Source organism: Bombus terrestris, chromosome 15 (assembly GCF_910591885.1).
Source record: "Bombus terrestris chromosome 15, iyBomTerr1.2, whole genome shotgun sequence".
NCBI lineage: Eukaryota > Metazoa > Arthropoda > Insecta > Hymenoptera > Apidae > Bombus > Bombus terrestris.
The window spans coordinates 9225380-9239978 of NC_063283.1; the positions used below are offsets into that span (position 1 = coordinate 9225380).

Consider the following 14599-nt stretch of genomic DNA (forward strand, 5'->3'; position numbering starts at 1 on the left):
AAAAATTTGCTTTTTACTTTAATATTATTTATATGTATATGCAGAATACAATTTAAAATGGTTATGTTACTAATTATTAGAAAACTTTGTACGTGGATTGTCCGAATAATCAAATACCACACCCAAGGCCAGAAACTCCACGTAATGTGACGCATACCCACGATGAAGATTGTAGTGATGAAGACAGTGATTCTCAGAAACAAGCAAACCATATAAGATCGTGTACAAGGAATTCTAATTGTAAATGAATTACTTTCACTGACATTTCATTTGGTTACATTTTGTTCTTGCATTCTTTTTTGACCATTTACTAATATCACAAAAGAATTCGGTAGAATCTTGCTATATAAATATCTATGTTTAAAAATCTTGATCAAATCTATTAAAATTAATCAATAATGTATCTCATTCCTTTGCTTGCATGAGAAAAATTATTGTAATTGCATTAAGTTTCCATCACATTCATAAAATACATATTCCCGAATGATTATAATATATAATATTAATACATATAAAAAGGGTAAGAGTAAAAACCGAGGAATGTTAATTTTTCTTGATTTTCCATTTTATAACACATTCTTCTGATTTGATAGTTTTGTAGCCCCAGTTCTCATAAAATTATAATGTTCAAAATGTCTCCATAAGATAGCATTAAAAATTTAATGTGCTGGATAAAAACAGAGAATATTTACTCTGTACTGGAATGAAACATGGATAAAAATAGTGGAAACTTCTCTAGTAGACTAAAATATTAAAACTTAATTTTTTCAATAAAGTTATTTTGTGACATTCCTCGTTTCTTCCCCTTATCATTATGGAAACTAAATTTTTTTTTTATTATCATACAAAATACGAGTCAAGAAATTACAAAATATAAATTATTATAGATATCAGTGTAAATTAGTTTACACATATATATTTTTTCGTTGATTTAATTCAATATTTATTTAAATATATGTAAAATAGTATAAGGTATAACAAAAAGATTTAGGTACTCGTATACAAGTTCATAAGTTAGTACAGTTGAACCTCGTTTGTTCGAACATGTCGGAGGACATAACAGTTCGGATAACCAAACAGTCCCAATAATAGACGTTCACACGTATATTCGTTATAAGAATAAGTGTTTATATGTATTATGAAATTACGCTCGACCATAGTTCAGATAATTGGGGTTCAGCATTAACTTCTTTGGATAAACGAAGTTCTACTGTATATTGTATATTGGACTAGAACTTATTCAAACATAATATAGTTATTCATCTATTTATATCAATAACGTATTTTTTATAAAGGACAATAGAATTGATGTTTTATTAACAACACAATAACGTTTTTTGATTGTATGTTATTTTCAACATGAATGATTCTCGCACAAGAAATTGGCGTTTATAGAGGCGTTAAATAGATACAATATTGAAGGAATATATCCTAATATTGAATTTTTCTAGTAATGTGTGTACTATATGTTTTATAAGTTCAACCTTATACGATATAATTACAAACTTGTTATGTATTGTATATAAGTGTTGTAATTATTGAAAATAGTGTAAGTTTGAGTAGTAGATTAGCCTTTTTACATGAAATTTTAATTATACAAAAAGAATGATATAGTAAAATTTAAAGTAAAAAAAATTGACTTGAACTGTTATTCATTTTTTGCTGTATAAATTGAATGCATATAGAATGTGCTTTTATTTTTTTGTATCTATATAGATGTATAACTTTATTACTATCAAACAAAATTTAGAACTACAAGATTACTAAACTGTTTTACAAAAGATAAACCCCAATATTCATTATATACATATATACGAATCAAAGAACAATATAAATTGTACAACTCATAAATATTATAAACTAGAAACTTCAATTTATGCTTTCATTTGCAAATTTCAATCAATGTAATTTATGAAATGATTTGTATTATGTATAAAAATGGAAGTTTTACTCTTTTCTCAATGAAATAGGATATATCAACAATAATGAAAGAAATAAAAATTGTGCATTAAAATTATTTAAATCTTATGGCTAACTCAAAAATTTACTTTATTGTCAATAATGTATGTGGTTGTTGAAAATATTTGACTGCAATAAAAATAAATAGTTGTATTTATTATACAATATACACATATATGTATATATATACACATTATTACCTGTGGTGCTAGATTCTTTTCACAACAAGGTTTTGTTGTAAATGTAAGAAAAAAATAACAACAGTTATCTAAGTGTGTAAAAGTTAAAAAATATGTATTAAGTCTTGTTATCATGCAATATAAGGATAGAACATGAGTTACGCATCAATCAAAATAAAGATACAATAACTGCAAATGTTATATTTATTTGAACATGACTCGTGTTGTGTATAGAAATTATTATATTTTTTTAAACATTATTCGTAACAGATGATTTTATAAGAAACTTTAATTTTGTTTCTCACATTAGCAAATCTGCTAGATATTCTTCAAATTCCTCCTCTCTTGTTTTTTCCAAATTTTCAATTGATTTTTCTTTCCAAATTTTAGATTCATCTTCATCTTTTTCTGTATCTTCAATTGGTTTCTCAACATTACTTGTATCTTTATCCCCTTCAATTTTAATTGGAACTGTTGATGTACTAGGCATACTACTGGGTGTTTCAGTATTTGTACCTAATCTCTTTAATGTTTTATGTTTCTTTGCTTCACGTTTTTGAGATCTATAATTCAACCTTATAGAACATTCAGGGCACAGTCCTTAAAGTGCATATCAATAATAAGCCTGTATTCCAAATATAACAATTTAAACAAACTATAAAACGACTTACTTAATTTGACAAGAGCATTTTTCTTCTGACCATGCTCTATGTAACCAAAATTTACTTCCCAAGATTTAAGGCCTTCCTTTTCTTTACATTTTTTATTTCCACATTCAAACTGTCCCTTACCAACGATAACTTCCTTCTCTGTTCTCCATCTTAAGGCAACCTATTTAATATTGACCTCCAGGATTTAATTTCAAAATACTTCATTATATATCGAAATGTATATTATAATCTACCTTATTTTGTTTGTAATATGTTAAGTCAGCTATACAGTATTCTTTAAACAATTTGTCATAATATTTCTTTGCCAAACGAGCACCCCATGTTTCTGGTTCATTATCTTGATCCCACAGAAATCTATGGTTTTCTCTAATAACGTCATAGTCAGTCTTATCTCGGGACCTCGAAACACAGGCCGAAACGTCAAGAACTGCTTGTTTTATAGTTTACAAAGCTTTCATTTTTTTTAATTGTTTATTTCTATGTAATGCACATTTCTTTTAAATACCCTTCTAATATCAATATTTATAACATTTGGTAAAAATGCTTTTTTTACCAAACTTTCATATTTTGAATAAACGTAAGTTAACTTTAACTCACTAATTATGAGACGCCAATTTAATATATTAATAATACAATATGGTTATGATATCAAGTTATAACATATGAAAACCAATTAAAAAATTTAACATACGTATCCCGTTTCAAAGATGACACTGAACCTCCGTACAATGTGAAATAATCATTTATAAGTTTTTTGTGTCTGTCATAAGCTGACAAATAGGCATAAGCTGGAAACATGTTTCTTCTTAGCACAGACTGGTTTTATTTCTAGTTCGATGTGTAACGATGAAGTATTAGTTAAAATGTACACGACACTACACGACACACATCAATCAAAAAAAATAAATGATAAGAAGAACAAATATTATTTCACCAAACATAAATATATAATTCACATTTTCTTTTCAGAAAATACGTTGATATCAAAGATATTCGAAATTACTTAGATATATAGTACATAAACATGTATTTCTTACACTGTTACGAAGTACTTTTAAAAATGGCGTCGCAGTGGAGAGTAGCGCCATTATAATAGATTCAACGATGAGAAAAACAGAAATTCTATATATTTATAAATAAAAATTCCCAGAAATTTGAATACTATTTTATTGTGCGTTCTATATTATTTTAATACAATTTTGATTTGTTTTGTATTTTAATATTTCACGTAATTGAACATTAATTAAAGTAATTCAATGTTACGAATTTACATCATTTTATTATCATAACATTTTTTTATCGGCATATTTTATCACTCTATATTGAGTAATGTATTGTGGATATTTTTCACTGCATATTAAATACATTTCTCTTAAGTATAGTATTGCATTTCTTTTATAAGGAAAAGAAAATAAAAGTAGAATATACTAATATGTACATTTTTAAATTAATAATGTTTAAAATTATCAGCAAAAATAATGTAAGTAATTTTTCTGTAAAAAATACGAGATCAATTAGTAACTTTATAAAAGTAGTTGAAGTTGGACCTCGAGATGGATTACAAAATGAAAGAAATATTGTCCCAACCAGAGTCAAAGTTGAGTTCATTAACAAACTATCAGAAAGTGGATTAAAGAATATAGAAGTTACCAGTTTTGTGTCTCCAAAATGGGTTCCCCAAATGGCAGACAATGCAGAGGTGTACCAAAAGATTAATAAGAAACCAGATATTTCTTATCCAGCATTGGTACCAAACATAAAAGGTTTGAAAGCTGCATTGAAAGCAAATGTAAAAGAAATAGCTATCTTTTTGGCTGCATCTGAAACTTTTTCAAGGAAGAATATCAACTGTTCCATTGATGATAGTATGAAAGAAGCTAGAGCAGTTATTGAAGAAGCCTTAAAATATGATATTAAAGTCAGAGGATATATATCATGTATCATTGGTTGTCCTTACGAAGGTCAAATTCAAGCAACAGTTGTAGCCAATTTAGCTACATTCATGTTACAATGTGGATGTTATGAAATTTCTTTAGGAGATACTATTGGTGTAGGATCACCTAACAAAATAAAGAATGTATTACATGAATTGGGATATGTATCAAATGACATGCATGAATTTGCAATTCATTGTCATGATACTTATGGACAGGCACTAGTAAACATTTATGCTAGCCTTGAACATGGAATAAGAATTTTTGACTCATCTGTAGCTGGTCTAGGAGGTTGTCCATATGCAGTTGGAGCCTCTGGAAATGTTGCTACAGAAGATTTAGTCTATCTTTTACATGGACAAGGTTTAGAAACTGGAATAAACCTTAATGAAATAGTAAAAATAGGAGAATTTATCAGTAGTCAGCTTCAAAGACAAAATCAATCCAAAGCAGGTATTGCGATTCTAGCAAAAAAATGTTAAGACTGTAACTGTTTTAATAATATCTTGAAAAAAAAATAGCAGAATAACGAAGAATATGAATCTGTGAAGAAAAGCATGGATAGTAGTGGAAGGATTCTATCTTATACTTATTAAATTTTAATGATCTTTTTTAATCTTGTATACACAATAACTTGTATACACATAGAAATATGGCGCAACGATCGAACACACTACGATGTGTTACTTTCGTAACTAGCTATACGTTCTTTGTGATATTAAGAACATACATATAAAGCTGATTTTATTAAAAAAAATACATTATAATACATGACAACAGAATGACACGCAGTATTTGATTCACGTTTTACGTAGAACCTATGTTACGAAATATTCGATAGTTCTTGTAATATAGCCTGTGTGTCTAACGTACTCAAATCTATCGATCCTCGAGTATCAATTACAACTCCAGTTACCTAAAAGATAATCATGTCATGACAAAAATATTTAGAATCATAATTTTATTTAATTGAGTATTACCATTTCCTCAAAGAATGCAACATGATTAGGTTTCTCAGAATATCTTTCATATTGATCTAAATTATCTTGCAATTTTAAAGTAAGGCTATCATAATTTTGAATTATGATAGCTAAAATTTGTTGTTCTGTTGGAGTGGACAAACTTTCACTAGCTAACCACGCTGCTATTTTTGGTGGAAAATGATTTACTATGTCTCTCATATTCACCAAACAATTTGTCAATTTTAATGCATGTTCTTTATACTCGTAAGATTCGCTTGTTGAATAACGGAGAGCTTGAACATATAAATAAATTATTGTTATTATTAACTATTATATGACTAAAACAATAAAAAATATGAGTATAAATTAAATTAAAGTAATATGAAAGATTTGTTTAATATATACCCATTGCATTCAAATTTGTGAAAATAAGCCTCATTCGTATTATTTCGTAAAATAATTCGTCATAACTGCTAGGGGAGGATAAGAATGTATCTCCGTACGTAATAAACAAATTTAAGATATTCACAACCTAAAAAAATCAAATTCATTTTTTAAATTTATACTTGATATGAAAATTAAATAAATCATTAATTTACCTGAATAGCTAATGGAAAGATATTCATTTTCTTAATAAGGTGACTTTCATGAGTGGTTAAAAATTTGAGTAAATTAATTAGTGCAGTCCAAAGATCTCTCCATTGATATCCAAGCCTAACTCTACATCTTTTTTGGTAACAAAGCAACCTCTGTAGAACTCCAATACATTGATGATAAAGTTCCAATGGAAATTTTTTCATCATATGCGATGTAACAAATTCGACAAGTAAATCTATAATATTGTGATAATTATTTAAACGATTCAAACTTTCGTACTAGATACATATGACAATTATAAATACCAAGTAAGGTAGCTGCTAATGGTTGTGCTGGTGCTGCTTTATCTTGTATCTTTCTATGATGCATCGGTACTCGATGGAGTTGTACTCTAAATGCCAAATTTGCATCATGCATTAAACTGTTTGCATATTGATCCTCAGCAATACAACTTAATATGAGGAAGCACAATTTAACGTTATTCATTATTGCTTCTGTTCTGATCACCTGCATAACTATTGAACTGAAATAATTCAAGTTTTTTACAATAAAAAATACAACACATTTACGCGTATTATTCTTTTTACAGTAATACTATGCTCCTCACCAATACTGTAAGAATGTGGCCAGCAAATTAAATGGCTGAGCCATCACGTCAGATAGTTGTGTTCCGGGAGCTACCGCATTTGGTCCCAATGTATTATTTGGAGAAGGTGGTGCACTAGTATCACTTTGTGTATATGCCAAAGTTGTTACAAAATTACGATTTAAATGCGTTGCTTCATAAAGTGCTAATAACAATGCATTATTTGCACGGACTTGTTGCGTTTTCGCTTCTTCTTCTCCAACGAACATACTTCCGACTATACTAGTTAAGGAAGATAACCAGGATGCTTGTATTTCTATATAACATGATTCTTATTAATACATTTATAGTAAATGATTTAAAAATATAATTATGAATGTTCTATACCTGCTCTTTGTTGAACAAACTGTCTGCAAAAGTCCATCAATGAACTTGATATAACTTGCCCATAGCCATTAAGAGCTAATTCGTCATCTAAAATCGATAACTTAACAATATAAGGATTTGCCCTTTCATGCTTTCTATAATTGACTAGAAGTGTTAAAAGCAACACTGCATCATGTCCGTGACGGCTTCTAGCTGTTGTATCTCTTAAAAGCTATATAAAAAAAAATAGAAAATATTAATGCTTAATGGGAATCATTGTCAACAATTATAGTAGTCATATTAAAGTAACACCTACTTGAACCAGAGATTCAAAAACACTATTAAGCATAACATATTCCAACAAAGTGTTCTGACTAACATTGTCCATGCCAGTTACAATAATTAACAACAATTTCAAGCACAAAGCTTTTAAACTATCAGGGTATTCACCTAGAATCATGGAAAATTTTAATAATCGGTTTGTTTCTTTTGAAAAACTGTAGATTATTTAAATGTTAAATGTATATTTGAATCTTTGATTTCTTAACATAAATGAATTAGTAATTACCTATTATGTATTAAAATGCATATACCTGTTAAGAAATTATTACAATGTTGCATTAATGTTGTCATCCTCTGTTCTGCAGAGTCAAATCCTACTAAGATATCTATTAAATTAAATCCACAATCACCTTGACTAGCTTTTTTATACATGGACTGAATAACAGCTGCTAAAGTTTGTAAAGCATATACAACTCTGAAAGGATGTTCATCAACTAATGTATCTACACAATGACAGACTAAAGCATTTAAGTTTTCTCTGCTTGCATTTAACTGCTCTGCAGTCATATGTAAAATTTCACTTTCAATATGTGGAACCTAAAAATTGAGGAAAGAACATGTATTGTTAAAACAATTAAATACTGAATGTGAATTTAACCACAAGGTACTTAATATAATGATTCATTTGTTTTTTCTTTGACAGAAAGGATTTATCAGAAAATTTGTTGTAAGCAAGAAGTACTAAAGATTTTCATTTTATTTGATTTACTTAAAAACTTTTTTCCATTGAAAGAATGATATTCCAAACTTATGATTCCAGTATTTAAAAACTGACTCTTGTTTATATAAATGTGTCTTAATACATCATGTTTGGTAAATTTGTTACAAAACTAATACAAGTGAGTGTAAAAGCATGTTACAAATGTATATCTATAATTCAACAATATTGTTTGTATTTATTTAATGTTATAGTCATTGCCAACATGGGAAGTAACTAAATATTATGGGAGAGTGTGTATATATCAATTAAAATGTTTAAAATATAGAGTTCAAACAAGTGAAGCATGGTTTAATTTCAAATGCAAATTTATGCCAGGTAGTTTGCGTAAAGAAATAGAATGTGAAGATTATGTTGAACCCAAAGGTACATGTTAAAAATCAGAAATACATTTTTTTTTTCATAAAATTATCGATTTATAAACAATAACTACAGATAAATTTTTAGTTAGCAATAAGTCTAAACAGAGAGAACAATCAAAAGTGTCATCTGAGAGAGAATTGCAAGATAAAGTTCAATATAATGCAAAGGATCGTAAAAGTGTACCAACTTCACTCAAGGAATTAAAAGATAATTATATTATTGATGAATTAATAGATTCAAAAAAGCAAGAAAAGCAAGAAAAGAAGAGATATCAAGAAAATAACAAATATCCTATACATGAAGATTATGTGACAAAGAAAAAAAGAAAAGTACAATTTAATTATAATCTTTACTATTAATGAATTCTTCTTCTTTTAATGAAAAATTTTAATTGCAGGTAAAACGTGCTCAATGATTTTCATGGTAGATTAGAAGAATTTTTAGTTTGGAACCTCTACGACATTCTCTCAAAATTACAAACAAGTTTCAGAAATGTTTATCTTTTATTAATTGTATTTGTATATAATATTAAATAATGTTTAATATTTTAAAATAATGAGGATACTGACCATAGGTTTAATTAAGAACAATTCATTCCAAAAATTTGGATGAGCTAATGTTAAATCCTCTCCTTTGAAAAAGCTTTCATAAATAGGTACAAGTTTTCCTTTATGTTGGCGTTTGGAGCCAGAACCGCTCCGTTTTCTCATAGCCATTGCCATAATTGATTATTCAATTTTTATCATTTCCTTTACCTAAAAAAAATACATTGATTTCAATAATAATTATATCCAGAATTTATGCAATCTTACAAATTTTAAATATATTGTTTTATATAATAATATATTGCTTTATTTAAAATTCGTAAATTCTTATCTTTTAATACACCTATACACCATACACCATACCTAACCTTTATACTGAATTTTCAATGATTTTAAATGAATAAATAATACTTTGATAGATACAACATCTTCCAGATAAAAATATTTATGTTATCACACGTTTTAAAATTGTAAAAATATATAACAATACAAATTTTGGAAAGAAGGACATCAAATATTTACTTACTAATAAAGCAGATAACTCTTGATGTCATGTAAGTAATTTTTGTATTATTTGAAAAGGCAGTACTAAAAGTATGTCTTTTTATGTATGTTTTAACTATTATTCTTGTTTATCTAATTTTTAAAGGGTTTCATTGAGACGAGACTCTAAGTACTGAAAATGAAATAATGACGCAAATAATTACGAAAACATCCATGCACAAGAATGACAGGGAGCCATCATGGAATAAAAAATTGATATATACATAACATACACATCATGAACATATGTCTATGATACACATTATACTTGTTGTGATATCTCCGTTCAAAACTTACATCTTAAAGATAAAATCAAGTTCATATATACATAATGATTTGCTTATATAAATCATTAACATATGGTTCCTTAACATACGATTAAATACGTAATCCATTATTACACACATATGTATACACGATTCATCTAATTTATGAAAAAATCTTCTGGTATTATTTGCATACTGTTGTGTCAGCTATAAAATATAAAAATTTTGAACTATGATTTTACATCCGAGGATCTTAAATCATCTAAGAAATAGGTTCTTATTACTTTGAATTTCATTGTTATATTTTATAGTGATATAATAATATTTATATGTTAAAATATTAATAATTCTATATAAATAAATAATAAATTAAAATTATCTTATTTTATAATGAAATAAAATATTATATAAATGTGATAAAAATATTAATTATTTTAGATCTTTGTCACCAGTGACAAGTGTTTATATCCAGTACTATCTTGAACCATTTAGGCAATACTCATCTTATAAAGAACAGTATATTAAACAAAATAGAGTCAAATATAATTCTTATGCAAAATATGCAGCGTATATTACTGTTGCCACATCTATATTAGGTTTACATTATTACATATTTTATAAAAAAGCTCAAGCTTTGGATAAGAAACCTACTTTATGTGGAGAGTTTAGAGCAGATTTAAAGACATACAATCTAGAAGAAGTAGGCAAACATGATAATAAACAAAATCGGATTTGGGTAACATTTAAACAAGGAGTATATGACATAACAGATTTTATTGAAAAACATCCAGGTGGTCCTTCTAAAATAATAATGGCAGCTGGCAGTTCAATCGAACCATTTTGGGTAATTTTTGCTAACCATAATACAGAAGAAATATATGAGCTCCTTGAATCAATGAGAATTGGAAACATATCTAAGGATGATGCAGCCTCTAATGCAATTAATGAAAATGATCCATATTCAAAAGAACCCATAAGGCACAAAGTTTTAAAGATAAATGGACAGAAACCCTTTTGTGCTGAACCACCACCTTCTTTATTGATAGAAAGTTTCATTACACCAATGTAAATTTGAATATAATTTTTAGAAATTTTATGTGTAAAGAAATTTATTTTTAAAATATCATTTCATTCTAGGGAAACATTTTATGTAAGAAATCATCTTCCTGTTCCTGAAATAGACTTGAAGACTTATAGTTTAGAATTAGCTATAGAAGAAGTAATAAAAAAGACTCTCAAATTTGAAGACATAAAGAAATATCCCAAGTACACAATAACAAGTGCTATAATGTGTGGAGGAAATAGAAGATCAGAAATGGCACAAGTGAGTTGATATTTTCTCCCATTGTTAAAAAGGTATTTTTATATTTTTTATTATGCATTATATTTTTTTTAATTTATCACAGGAAAGACAATTGAGAGGACTTAGTTGGGGTGTAGGTGCTGTTGGTAATGCTACATGGACTGGTACAAGGCTATGTGATGTATTAAAAGATTTAGGAATTAATGAGGATAATTACAATCATATACAGGTATTAATGTATAAATGAAAAAGAGAGGTTTTTTAAATATTAAAAGTTATAAAAAAATATTCAGAAATATAAATAATTTCATGGAACAAGTTTGAAGGGTACGACTTAGATCCTTCTGGTACACCATATGGTGCAAGTATACCCATTAGCAAAGCTATGGACCCTAGAGCAGATATAATTTTAGCTTATGAAATGAATGGGCAACCAATACCAAGAGATCATGGTTTTCCTGTTAGAGTAATTGTGCCAGGTGTTGTGGGCGCTAGGAATGTAAAATGGCTTGGTACTGAATAATAAATATTATAATCAAACAATAAAATAATTTTGTAAGCTTTTCTGTAATTTTTATAGCCAGAATAATTGTTTCGAAAGATGAAAGCCCATCACAATGGCAACAAGGTGACTATAAAGGTTTCTCTCCCAGTACTGATTGGGATAATGTAGATTTTTCTAAGGCGCCTGCTATACAGGAAATGCCTGTGATTTCTGCAATTTGCAAACCAGAACATGCAGAAACAATCAAAGTGGTAAATGGAAAGATAAATGTGAAGGGTAAAGTATAGTTTTTAAGATTTCATTTATCTTTACAACAGTAATATTATAATTATACCTTGACCAAAACGTGTTTGCAGGATATGCTTGGTCAGGAGGGGGTCGAAAAATCATCCGGGTTGACATAACAAATAACCAAGGTAAAACTTGGTACACGGCTAATTTAAATGCGGAAGATAAGAACGCTAAAGAAGGTCGATATTGGAGCTGGACATTGTGGAGTATAGATCTCCCTGTTAAAGAGGGAAGTAAAGAAATAGAAATTTGGGCAAAAGCTGTAGATGCGTCATATAATGTCCAACCGGAAAGTTTCAAAAATATCTGGAATTTACGAGGTTTTCTTTGTAATGCATATCATAAAGTTAAAGTTAAATTAGAACACTAGAGTTACTTAGAAAACTTATAATAACAACTCAATATAGTAAAAGTTTTTGTACTTAGTGAGAAATAAATAACAACTTCTTTTCACTACAGAACATGTGTTTGTAATAAATGCGCTTTTTACAATAGTATAATGTATTTCATATTTTTAAATTTTAATACCTTCTTTATTGAAATAACTAGATATGTCATCCAAAGGTATTTGACAATTTGTCGAACTATTTATATCATGAATTTCAATCAATGGTGGAGATTGTATTGCGGATTTACCAATTATAATAACATATGGAAATCCTGTTACGCGGGCGTGCATAAGACGATTTCCAATAGATAAGTGTGTTCTATCATCAAGTATAATATCAGTATTTAATGGAGTTAAAACCTCTATTATGTCTTTCACATATTGTAATGCGCTTTCTTCCTTGCTACCTGCCTGTAAATTATAATGAGTTTTTAGTATTTATTGTTTGTAAAAAATATTGTATAGTGTATACCTTTGGTGGTATAATGCAAACAGTATATGGTGCTAAATTTTTTGGCCATCGTAATTCTTCTTTGGTAGATAATAATTCAGTCATGACAGTAAAAATACGACTCAAACCAAGTCCATAACAACCCATTACTAAGGGTTTTACTTTCTCGTTTATCCTCAATGTTACCTCTAAAGGTATTGTATACTTTGTATCTAATAGAAATGTATGTCCCACCTTGAATAAAAATTAATCATTTAATACAAAATCTCAGATTAGTTTGAAAATTAATTTTTCCCATCACCTCAGCAGTTCTATTTTGTTCAAGTACACTCCCACATTCCGGACATTGTGATTCCTTACACATTACTTTATTAATTCTGTACTGACAAGATAAGCATACATAAACATTATCTTCACCAATACTACTTATATAATGATATTCATGAGACATTGAACCTCCAATTGTTCCTGGATTACCAATAGCTGCAAATATGAATAATATTAATAAAAGAAACATAAAATTGCATTATTTATTTCACTACCTTTTATATATGTTATTCCTATTTTCTTAAATATATTCTCATAAGTTTCACATACTAGTGCATATGTTTCTTTTGCTCTGTCCAAATCTATATCAAACGTGTACAAATCTTTCATGATAAATTCTCTACTTCTTAAGAATCCCAATTTTGGTTTTATTTCGTCTCTCCATTTGTTAGAAATTTGATATAATCTTAAGGGAAACATTCTTGGTGATAATGATCCTACTGATGATACTACAGAACAAATTGCTTCTTCATATGTCTATAGAGACATGACAAATTTATTGAATTATTTTTTATTCTTCAACTTATTGATCTACTATCTGATATCTTCAATAATTATACTTACTGGACTAAGTATATATTCCCTCTGAGATCTGTCTCGCAATTTAAAGAATTCATTTATATTATCATTAAACCTATTTGATTTTCTCCATAACTGTGTGGATGTTAAAGCTGGAAGTAATAATTTTTGAGCTCCAATCTTTTCCATTTCGGTATCAACGACTGCTATTAATTTATTTAAAACACGTAAGCCTAAGGGTAGAAATGCATACATTCCATTGGCAACTTGTTTGATTAACCCATATTTAACTAAGTTCTGCAATTAATGATATAAAAAATATACATTATACTTAATAAATATTGAACAATACAAATAAAAACAAACGATGAAATAGAAAGAGTACTTCGTAGCTTTTCGAAGAAAGTTCTGTTTTTTTAATGGTGGCGATCGTAGATGTGGTCGGTTGAAATAAATTCGATAATTTGTTTATATTACGAATCGCTAAACTTGACATATTAAAGTAATCTTGGATAAAATATTGTAGTTAAATGCATATACAATACACTAGAATAAGTGTATCTTACCAATTAGTCTCTGACTTTACGCTCTACACATTCGCATCAACTACATATATTCGCGTTAACTATACACATTCTTGGACGATGTTTTTAGGTCCAGTGATATACAGTTCGTGGATATACTAATCATGTTCGTAATAATGGTTAGAAAATTAGAAACAGACTAAACAATCCAAAGAATGACAGATAGATTCTTTCAAATTTTTCAGCTTTTAGGTTATTTG

The 14599-nt window shown here is 28.0% G+C and overlaps 6 protein-coding genes across 21 annotated transcripts in view; 3 read left to right on the top strand and 3 right to left on the bottom strand.

Moving 5' to 3' along the window:
- Nucleotides 1-2334, top strand: part of LOC100642349 (cytosolic purine 5'-nucleotidase) — an 18533-nt gene extending 16199 nt beyond the window's left edge. For all 13 annotated transcript variants that reach the window (XM_003401262.4, XM_020866776.2, XM_012317095.3 and 10 more), the window contains exon 10: nt 81-2334. In XM_003401262.4, coding sequence (XP_003401310.3) covers nt 81-248 — 168 coding nt within the window. In that variant the 3' untranslated portion in view covers nt 249-2334. The remainder of the gene's footprint in view (nt 1-80) is intronic.
- On the bottom strand, nt 2095-3855 carry LOC100643098 (protein FRA10AC1). Its single transcript, XM_003401268.4, has 4 exons — nt 3501-3855; nt 3043-3208; nt 2810-2969; nt 2095-2738 (listed from the first exon to the last, which is right to left on the bottom strand). The coding sequence occupies exons 1-4, from the start codon at nt 3605-3607 to the stop codon at nt 2440-2442; spliced, it is 732 nt and encodes a 243-aa protein (XP_003401316.1). The 5' UTR covers nt 3608-3855; the 3' UTR covers nt 2095-2439.
- Nucleotides 3856-3877: 22 nt separating this feature from the next.
- LOC100652174 (hydroxymethylglutaryl-CoA lyase, mitochondrial) lies at nt 3878-10188 on the top strand. Of its 3 annotated transcripts, XR_007226422.1 has the most exons (6): nt 3878-4289; nt 4400-5196; nt 8240-8435; nt 8509-8680; nt 8762-9006; nt 9075-10188. XR_007226422.1 is itself a non-coding variant. In XM_012317088.3 (2 exons), exons 1-2 carry the CDS (start codon nt 4242-4244, stop codon nt 6918-6920), a joined length of 984 nt encoding a protein of 327 aa, XP_012172478.1. In that variant the 5' UTR covers nt 3878-4241; the 3' UTR covers nt 6921-7120. The 3 variants fall into 3 exon arrangements, 1 of the variants encoding a protein (XP_012172478.1); XR_007226421.1 differs by having other exon boundaries at nt 3878-5196; XM_012317088.3 differs by lacking the exons at nt 8240-8435; nt 8509-8680; nt 8762-9006; nt 9075-10188 and adding an exon at nt 6892-7120 and having other exon boundaries at nt 3878-5196.
- Nucleotides 5336-9399, bottom strand: LOC100651300 (armadillo-like helical domain-containing protein 3). Its single transcript, XM_020866783.2, has 10 exons — nt 9247-9399; nt 7848-8133; nt 7571-7704; nt 7276-7486; nt 6910-7204; nt 6608-6825; nt 6305-6537; nt 6111-6237; nt 5724-5998; nt 5336-5659 (listed from the first exon to the last, which is right to left on the bottom strand). Exons 1-10 carry the CDS (start codon nt 9397-9399, stop codon nt 5567-5569), a joined length of 2025 nt encoding a protein of 674 aa, XP_020722442.1. The 3' UTR covers nt 5336-5566.
- Nucleotides 10164-12627, top strand: LOC100651935 (sulfite oxidase, mitochondrial). Its single transcript, XM_003401257.4, has 7 exons — nt 10164-10304; nt 10470-11096; nt 11169-11355; nt 11438-11563; nt 11654-11846; nt 11915-12115; nt 12196-12627. Exons 1-7 carry the CDS (start codon nt 10264-10266, stop codon nt 12498-12500), a joined length of 1680 nt encoding a protein of 559 aa, XP_003401305.1. The 5' UTR covers nt 10164-10263; the 3' UTR covers nt 12501-12627.
- LOC100652057 (probable proline--tRNA ligase, mitochondrial) lies at nt 12533-14517 on the bottom strand. Of its 2 annotated transcripts, none has more exons than XM_020866787.2 (6): nt 14382-14517; nt 13861-14112; nt 13512-13773; nt 13271-13452; nt 12991-13203; nt 12533-12929 (listed from the first exon to the last, which is right to left on the bottom strand). In XM_020866787.2, the coding sequence occupies exons 2-6, from the start codon at nt 14068-14070 to the stop codon at nt 12645-12647; spliced, it is 1152 nt and encodes a 383-aa protein (XP_020722446.1). In that variant the 5' UTR covers nt 14071-14112; nt 14382-14517; the 3' UTR covers nt 12533-12644. The 2 variants fall into 2 exon arrangements, with proteins under 2 accessions (XP_020722446.1, XP_012172479.1); XM_012317089.3 differs by lacking the exon at nt 14382-14517 and adding an exon at nt 14201-14336.
- Nucleotides 14518-14599: the final 82 nt, after the last annotated feature.

What these genes read in the sequence shown, in the direction of transcription:
- LOC100643098 (XM_003401268.4), bottom strand. Translation starts at nt 3,607, where the DNA reads ATGTTTCCAGCTTATGCCTATTTGTCAGCTTATGACAGACACAAAAAA. An exon ending in TCATCTTTGAAACGGGATAC is followed by an intron (nt 3,209 to 3,500) that starts GTATGTTAAATT and finishes CTGTGTTTCGAG; the next exon opens with GTCCCGAGATAAGACTGACT. An exon ending in CATATTACAAACAAAATAAG is followed by an intron (nt 2,970 to 3,042) that starts GTAGATTATAAT and finishes AATATTAAATAG; the next exon opens with GTTGCCTTAAGATGGAGAAC.
- LOC100652174 (XM_012317088.3), top strand. Translation starts at nt 4,242, where the DNA reads ATGTACATTTTTAAATTAATAATGTTTAAAATTATCAGCAAAAATAAT. An exon ending in ACAAAATCAATCCAAAGCAG is followed by an intron (nt 5,197 to 6,891) that starts GTATTGCGATTC and finishes TTCTTTTTACAG; the next exon opens with TAATACTATGCTCCTCACCA.
- LOC100651300 (XM_020866783.2), bottom strand. Translation starts at nt 9,399, where the DNA reads ATGGCAATGGCTATGAGAAAACGGAGCGGTTCTGGCTCCAAACGCCAA. An exon ending in TTTTTGAATCTCTGGTTCAA is followed by an intron (nt 7,487 to 7,570) that starts GTAGGTGTTACT and finishes TTTTTTATATAG; the next exon opens with CTTTTAAGAGATACAACAGC. An exon ending in GCCACATTCTTACAGTATTG is followed by an intron (nt 6,826 to 6,909) that starts GTGAGGAGCATA and finishes GAATTATTTCAG; the next exon opens with TTCAATAGTTATGCAGGTGA.
- LOC100651935 (XM_003401257.4), top strand. Translation starts at nt 10,264, where the DNA reads ATGATTTTACATCCGAGGATCTTAAATCATCTAAGAAATAG. An exon ending in ATAATTACAATCATATACAG is followed by an intron (nt 11,564 to 11,653) that starts GTATTAATGTAT and finishes TCATGGAACAAG; the next exon opens with TTTGAAGGGTACGACTTAGA. An exon ending in TAGGAATGTAAAATGGCTTG is followed by an intron (nt 11,847 to 11,914) that starts GTACTGAATAAT and finishes TAATTTTTATAG; the next exon opens with CCAGAATAATTGTTTCGAAA.
- LOC100652057 (XM_012317089.3), bottom strand. Translation starts at nt 14,311, where the DNA reads ATGTCAAGTTTAGCGATTCGTAATATAAACAAATTATCGAATTTATTT. An exon ending in TTTCTTCGAAAAGCTACGAA is followed by an intron (nt 14,113 to 14,200) that starts GTACTCTTTCTA and finishes CATTAATTGCAG; the next exon opens with AACTTAGTTAAATATGGGTT. An exon ending in GGGAATATATACTTAGTCCA is followed by an intron (nt 13,774 to 13,860) that starts GTAAGTATAATT and finishes ATGTCTCTATAG; the next exon opens with ACATATGAAGAAGCAATTTG.